At 37.1% G+C, this 7,964-nt stretch overlaps 1 protein-coding gene across 1 annotated transcript; it reads right to left on the reverse strand.

Annotated features, from left to right (window-relative positions):
* Positions 1 to 5,082: 5,082 nt before the first annotated feature.
* LOC114532093 lies at positions 5,083 to 6,461 on the reverse strand. The gene is made up of 2 exons (XM_028553681.1): positions 6,078 to 6,461; positions 5,083 to 5,977 (listed from the first exon to the last, which is right to left on the reverse strand). The coding sequence occupies exons 1-2, from the start codon at positions 6,348 to 6,350 to the stop codon at positions 5,393 to 5,395; spliced, it is 858 nt and encodes a 285-aa protein (XP_028409482.1). The 5' UTR covers positions 6,351 to 6,461; the 3' UTR covers positions 5,083 to 5,392.
* Between the last annotated feature and the right edge of the window lie 1,503 nt (positions 6,462 to 7,964).

Below are 7,964 nucleotides of genomic sequence, written 5' to 3' on the forward strand. Positions count from 1 at the left end.
CTCTTTCAAAGATTTCCATCCTCTCACGTGTAAAGTGGATAGGAGACCATTTCCCCATGTGTGACATATATCTTCTAGATACATCGTTTGATATCCAGCGTTTTTCATAATACCGAAGAGGACATTTGGGTGTGATGTTTCAGTTGCTTTCTGTTTATGGGTATAATTCATTGGGTACAGTTCACCAGTAAAAAAACCTTTCTCTGTTTCGTGTGTATTTGTATGAATGCCTTGAAAAAGCTGAAACTCGAAGAATGACGCTGATTTTGGTTTTCTGTTGTCTCGTTTTGTTCGCAAATATTCAATCGTCTTCGGAAATGAACGGTAAAAGTGTGCTCTTGAAATCGAGTCAAGCACCAAAACATTCAAATTAAGTTTTCCCCCAAGAGGTTTAGGTTCATCAGGTTTAAGATATTGCAACTTTGGCACAATGCTAATCATTTGTGAGATTGTTCTGTTTTTCCCTTTCCTTATGCAGTTTAAAAAAATGAAATTAACGTTGTTTTCTCTTGCTCGTATTAGAGCGGCCTTTACAAGATTTGCAAAAGTTTTCGAATCTCGTTTGCTTTTTTCCACTTTTTGACCCCTCATATTTCCATTCGACATGTTGATTTCTTCTATTATAAGATATTTATCAATATCGCAAATCGAGAGGTCACATGTTACTTTCACTTCATTTGATTGGTCCTCAATGATCGCATTTGACAGACTGCAGAGATTATAGGATGGTTCGTCTTGATCTTGGCAGATTAAATTAGAATGCAATATTTTAAAATGTTCAGCAGTATATTCGCAGGATTTTTTAGAAGGTGGACGTGGTTGACACATCATATCTTGTTATATATCATCAATATTGTGAAGGCTTCTCATTTTGGGGCATAACGATGACGTAAATGTGACATTTTTGATCTCAAATGCTTCCGTTACATATCGATCAAACTTCGGGGGAAGACATAGAGTAGCCAGAGGACATTACAGATTGCTGCAGTAACAGCGAAGATGAGAAAATTTTGTCGTTTCTTTGCATGTGACCAGCGAGGTATTTGTCTACGGGCGTTGTTTCTCATGTTTCAAGTACAAACTGCAATAATCAGAAAGATTCTACAAATTAGTTCACGGCACAAATAAGTATTTTGGGTAATTTTATACGCAAAAGAGATCAACCTTATAACGCGCAATACGCACCATCTTTATTGCAATTATTAAGCTTAGCTTATATTTCGAACACAGAAGTTCGATATAACAATGCTTTATTCATCATAGACAATTTACACAGGTGATGAAAATATGGTAACTTCTATATACGTTGTATTACGGCAAACCAAGAACGTGAAAGCGAAGCATGCCCTCGACATTATTCAGTTTACACTGCACATGCTTTTTTAAGACGAAAAATAACTATGTTTTTAGCCAAAATAGTTTCACCTTACTACCTTGGTGATGGCATCTGATCTGATGGGGTAGAAGTGCCTAGAAGAACAGAACATAAACACCGCGAGGTGATATGCGTTAGAAAGGCCGGTTGCAGAACCGAGTGCAAAAAAATCAATCACCCGCAGGCTTTCACGCAGAAAAAATCGAAAAAGCGTCGGCTTTAACCGGAACGGAAGCCCTCTAAATCCAACGGGAAGAGGTCTAAACGTTCTAAGTTTGAATATTCGAGTGAATCGAGGTCGGACGGTCAGTCTTCCTCGAGCGAGGCTGGGAACTCCAGTTCTAGTTCTGCCACGTCGTTTTGGGCCGATTTCCAGACCCATTTTGGCAGCGTGGAGGTGAGGCGCAAGCGCAGTTTATAACTCCGCGTAGAATGGAATAGCTGGTGTATCACCAGGGAAACTGATTCACTTTAGCCCACTTCGGCAAATACAACCATGCAGCTTTCTTGCTTGGGTATTCGATGAGGGTTTCGAGTACCGGACTACAAATACGTATCGGTTTGCTTTATGTTGGTAAAACAGACCGATACGTAGTTATAGTCCGGTACTCGAAACCCTCATCGAATCCTACAGGCCTCATGGCCAGAAAATTCGGTTTATAGTAAACTGTAATGTGCACAGTACCAAACGCTAAAAATACACCTTTGTTATATGTTTTGTATGGTTATCCCCTACTTCAAACATCTGAGCTATTGCTTCATTTGCGCAGTTGTTTCTTACTTTTTACATAAGAATTGCTTTTTTGTTTTCATCTATTAATTATTGATTACAAGCCTAATTCGTTCACAATTGTCGAATAGCCGAAATGGGGTAAATGGGGTTATAGCATTACAAACTTGCACCAAAGTACTCATTAGCATATAATCTTTCATACGTCTTGTTAGACCAATTCCTCTGTTAGAAACCTATACTATACCTATACCTATACTATTTTTATCACAAAAGTTGATCCTCAACAATTCCTAATGTTTTTATCTTTTTGACTCGGGTTGCCGGGAGCCTATAAATATATTATCATATATACAGTTCCTGCGTGTTAAGAGTTAATTTATTGGCCAGCAGACACCTATGTACCCTCTCCAAATCATTATTTAATTGATTTTAATAATTGATTTTAATAATCGTTTGATTGTCATGTTTTTGTCGGCATTGCTGACTACGCAATGATAATACGACCGAACGCCGCTTTTTGTAAAGATCCAGATAGAAAAATATTTCCCCTCGGTCTCGAAATCAGAGCAATCTCGCTTATTCCCAAATGTTCGACACCTGACAATCTGATATTTTGACAATTTCTGGTCTATTCGTAAATGCAAGGTCAATCAACGTGCTTGAAGTTGTTGATTCAGTTTTTAGTCGAGTTACTCGAGTGGGTTCTTGTCTTTCTTGAACCACTTGGTCAGATTGAAAAGTGTCCGCAATGTCTTTCAGCTTTATCGTCTGTGATGTGTATGGTATTGGTTAAAGCATTCTGCGAGTGCGTTATCGTATCGGGTTTTACACGCATCAGTTCATAAATAAGGGTCGAGAAGTGCAGTATTGAACTTCGCCTCGTGCAGTATTGAACTTCGCCTTGTGCAGTATTCAACTTCGCCTCGTGCAGTATTGAACTTCGCCTTGTGCAGTATTGAACTTCGAGTTCCTTGTTTATGAACGAGTGCATGTGGAACCCGATATCGCGATACCATGCATGCGTGTGTTCACAAGAAAAGCCTTTGATTTATGCGGGAGAATCGTGATTGTTTCAAATGATTTATTCACAGGCTATTTATAATTTTGTAATTAATGTATGTCTATTTATTATTGCAAAACCACCCCATGTCGATTTCCGTCTTTTAATAACAACATCATAACCAGCCTTGTGTATCCATAACCCATATGCAGCCTCTCATTTTAGGCCATGCCTGATCACTACTCGGAGCCGAGTCTTCCGCGCGGACAGTCGCGTATTTACAGTGTATCAATATAGATCAGTTTCAGTGATTGCCAGCTACATAGCCCGAGTTAACGCCTTACCGGGCGTCTTGTTTGGTAAAATTTGGGCAGAATTTAAAAGTGTTGCGTTGTATGTCGAAATTTCCTCACGTTGAGCCCAGTTTAAAATATTTAAACTTGTATGAATGACGTGTCTAAAATTTCGCTCATACAACGGCAAGAGGAACGTTCATATGTGCTATAGATTTGATTTGAATCGTTTTTGTTTGGAGTATTAATATTATTTATTTAGCTAATATAATTCGCTGACTACTGTTTTATTATGTACTGTAGTTTGTTGTCAGACAGAAGAGAAAACATGAGGACAAAAGTATAGCATATAATTATTTTGTTTGAATACCACAATACTGCTATTTGATTTGCAATCAAACGTTACGTTCACCCACACTCAACGTTACGTTCCAGAGGAGGTTGGACAGCTGTCACGTGAATTTCTCGACCAATGAGATTGCGCTATTTTCCAAGCGTGCTTGCGAAGATTTTGAGCGAGAAAATTTACATAAGACGGAGAAACATAAAAATATTGAGTATATTTTTTAAAGTTTACTGATTAAAACGCATATTTTTTGAAAAAAGATTCATTGGACTGGCGATATCTGTCGAGATTATCGAGGTAAGCGTTACTTTTTAAGTCGATTTTTATAACTGAAGTTGGTCGGGTCGTTCCGAAGTGATGAGTCATGTGCTTGTCTGTTTACAATTTTCAAAGTTGAAAATCTCGAATTCCTGTGGTTCGATTTTTGAGATTCTTTGTAAGAATGAAGTTAAGTATGTAAAAAAAAAATCGGCTGGATCGACCCCTTGCGACCCCACACCATTTCCGAGATATCGGGCTTTGAATTTACCACTCTTGTTTTGAGATGTTCAAAATAGCGCATTTCGGGTCAATGGGATATTTCCCTTTCAAATATTGTTTAACTACATAATTTGTAATATTAATGTAAATTTTATTTGTATTCATGGTTTAACTTCCTTAGTTATTAACATTTAGACGGGAAAATAGTATTTTTTTGTATTTTATATAGATTTCCATTTTTGGCAGTGACGACTCCTATGCTCATTCGCTAACGCCTAGCTGTAATCCCACAACGTGGTCAATTGAGTGTTAGATCAGCACATTTCAAACAACCAGAAGGCTTACCACCACCACCACCTTCACAAAATTGATAAATATGAAACATATTGTGTGATTATATGTTTTCACTTCTTCAGTAAAATAAACTGACATTTTATATTGGTTCTGTTCTTTAGATGCTTGTTGATGTTTACAGTTAGTGTGAGTTAAGATCTGCATTACTAAGCCATTGTGTGTTAGAACTGGCAATATTTATGTATATTAGGTTGATTGAAAAGCTAAAGGCATGAACACCTTATCTAGTACAATTGATCTTCAAGTTTGCATGAATTGTAAATGCTATTAGCATAGAAACAATAGCATAGAAACAAAAAACAATGGTGTGTGTATGCAGGTTTTTACTTTTTTGAACATCATGTAAATATATGTATAAATGCAAAATCTTGGCTGTTTTGTCAAGGCAATTTTACTTACAATATTTTATAACCATAATAAAATTTGATGAGTTTATTTATTTGTTCATCAATAAATACAGATTTACATATTTATACCATGTATTGTATGAATATTTTTCTAATTTTCTTAATACTGCAAGGGTTTGTATGAAATATCACATGACAGTGAAGTGCTTTGGTTATAGACAATAGGTTTTGAGGATATAAAATAGAAAGCCTGGTTTCCATACAACATTGTCAGGGTGTTGTGTTAACCATTAAGAAAAATATCTATCATTATTAGTTATTATGCAACAACTTGATTGTCATATGGAAACCAGACTAAAAACAAGTTGATGGCAAAAATGCTGGAAAAATCTACATAGGTTAGCCAATGGAAATAATTGCAGAAATTCACAACTTGCAAACCCTGGTTCTTATGAAATTATATGTCAACGTACACTCATACTAGCCCTTACAATCTGACCTTCCCATTTACCACGCCTCTTTATCCAGATTTTTGGATAAAATCCTATTTTTAAAAAGTTAACCCGAAACTTGATGTGTTCAACATAGACGTCTAGTATATCTCCTGCTGCAATCAGTGGATGTAAATACTTGCAATGTTCAGAAGCTATATATCCAACATTTTCCCATTGAGTTCCATAATGAAGATCAATAGCAATTGCATTTTGGTCCCGAGGATTCTCCGGCTCTGGTCTTAGTCTAACATTTACTGATTCATTATATTCAAGGGCAAGATATGCCTGTTCCAGATGATGTTGGTAACTTTGTTCATGAGCAGCTCCAATGCACTTGAATGGTAGAGCATGAGTGATTTCTTCCTCATCACTTTCAACTTCTTCACTTTCATCTTCTTCACTGTCCTCATTATTAATTTCGATGTCATCAAAATCAGGAGTAACCGCATCCACAGCGCTCGTATTTTCTGTCAATACACGATCCACATCAAAATCCCAAATTAAAAGCATTCTCTCCGCTTTACAATGAATAAATTCATCAGGGATAGTACCAAACTAAAAAAAAGTTTCAGTTAAATTTTAATACACAAATCAAGCCTTAAAAGTTAATAAAAAATATTAAAAAATGAGGTGTTGACAAGTACTTTATACTAACCTCAAATATAGTACTTGCTTTAACGTTGATGACACAAGGAGATTTAAGGCCATTCAACTTCGAAAGCAGTGCTTCGGTGTTTGGTATAATACAAAGTCTTCTTTCAGACGGAGTATTATGAAAGGCGAAATGGCAGCAAAGCCCATGCAGCTTAAAAAACGGTAAACTCGGTACAGTAAAAGATAAGTCGTAATGCGGATCGCAACAATACATATACATCATAGTATTTTGCACTATCGCAGCTTGAAAATCCTGTCTTTCGAAAGCATCCATTTTTCCTATACTCGCAGAGCTCTTCACATCACGACAGTCAAAACGTCAAATGAAGCGTTCGCATAATTGAGCGCTCAATACCCATCATGCTTTGCGGCCTGCTGTCCAACCTCCTCTGGTTACGTTCTGCCCTAATCAACTTTATATTCGGATTGAATATGCAGCGATGATTTGAGTGACAGTTTTAAAAATATTTCAACCGTCAACTCATTAGAACTGGCTAATCAAACCATACGCATTTTATTGTTGGCTATCTGTAAAACAAGGAACGGGGAATCGGGGAAAGGAATGAGGAAAGGAACGGGGAACGGTAAAACCAGGAATGAGAAAAGCCGGAATCTGTAAAACCAGGAATGGGAAAAGCCGGAATCTGTAAAACCAGGAATGGGAAAAGCCGGAATCTGTAAAACCAGGAATGGGAAAAGCCGGAATCTGTAAAACCAGGAATGGGAAAAGCCGGAATCTGTAAAACCAGGAATATAATATAATAATAGATAGTAAATAATAGTAAAAGGAACAACATAATTTTATATTTCTTCGATTTAGCATTTTTTATACCCAGCAAAAAGTCTTAGATACGTCCGGTGATTTATGATCGAAGACACCTATTGCGCGCAAATCTTAGCGAGGTTAATAATAAACTTAAACTTAAACTTAAACAAAGGTTCAGATTTGACTCCCACTAACCACTACCATTAATAAGGGAACATGATCCAATCAAATGCGAAAGAAAGGTTGTGGTAGTGGAAGTCAAATGTGAACCTCGCTAATATCGACAATCAAAACGAAACAAGCATGATGCTGTCTTCGTAGACGTCCGACTCGCGATGAGTTGGTTCTATTTATAGCTCTCCTGTCATAATCACAATGTCGGGTGATGTAATTTACATCGTGAGACATATGATAATGATCATATATACGCAGAGTTGCTACGTCAAAGTTGTCTTTTATACACATCGAGTGTTTTTCATATTTTTGTAAACGTATATATACTGTATGAAAACGGTCGCTGCATAACAAAACGTGTTTCTGGACTTGAGTCTTTTCGTTAGAGGTATTTTGGCACCATGAATGTACTACACGTGTAAGACGGGCAATATGTTATTTCTTCAACAATAATATCTTGTTTGAGAAATTGGAATGTCTGTTTTTGGAGGCTTTTCGTCGTTAGTCGAACGCACAACAGACGCTGAGAAGAATGTCAGTGAAGTTGATGGTTTACCGTGCTTCAAATTTACAGATTTGGTGAATAAAGACGAAATCGGTCGTGGAGGCTTTGCGACGGTATTCACAGCTGAGATTCCGGTAAGTGGCAAAAAAGTGGTAATCAAAAAGTTTCTTGGCATCGAAGATGACCCAGAGACCAGGAAAAAAATGCAGAAAGAAGCCAAACTCCTGAACAGCCTTGCCCACTCAAATATCGTAGAGTTTATTGGTATTTGTAATGACAAGTACGCTATACTGTTAGAATATGTCTATTTCGATTTTAAACCTTTTGGTCTCGATACAAAGGTGAATTGTCTAGCAGACCTTCTTGGTCAATTTGACAGAAACGATTGTGCGAATATAGACCGACATGTGTTTTACAAGGTAGCAACCGATGTGGTGTCTGGA

The sequence above is a fragment of the Dendronephthya gigantea genome, unplaced genomic scaffold, assembly GCF_004324835.1.
Source record: "Dendronephthya gigantea isolate DGI-Jeju-01 unplaced genomic scaffold, DenGig_1.0 000077F, whole genome shotgun sequence".
NCBI classification, from domain to species: domain Eukaryota; kingdom Metazoa; phylum Cnidaria; class Anthozoa; order Malacalcyonacea; family Nephtheidae; genus Dendronephthya; species Dendronephthya gigantea.

What these genes read in the sequence shown, in the direction of transcription:
- LOC114532093 (XM_028553681.1), bottom strand. Translation starts at nt 6,350, where the DNA reads ATGGATGCTTTCGAAAGACAGGATTTTCAAGCTGCGATAGTGCAAAAT. An exon ending in AAGCAAGTACTATATTTGAG is followed by an intron (nt 5,978 to 6,077) that starts GTTAGTATAAAG and finishes ACTTTTTTTTAG; the next exon opens with TTTGGTACTATCCCTGATGA.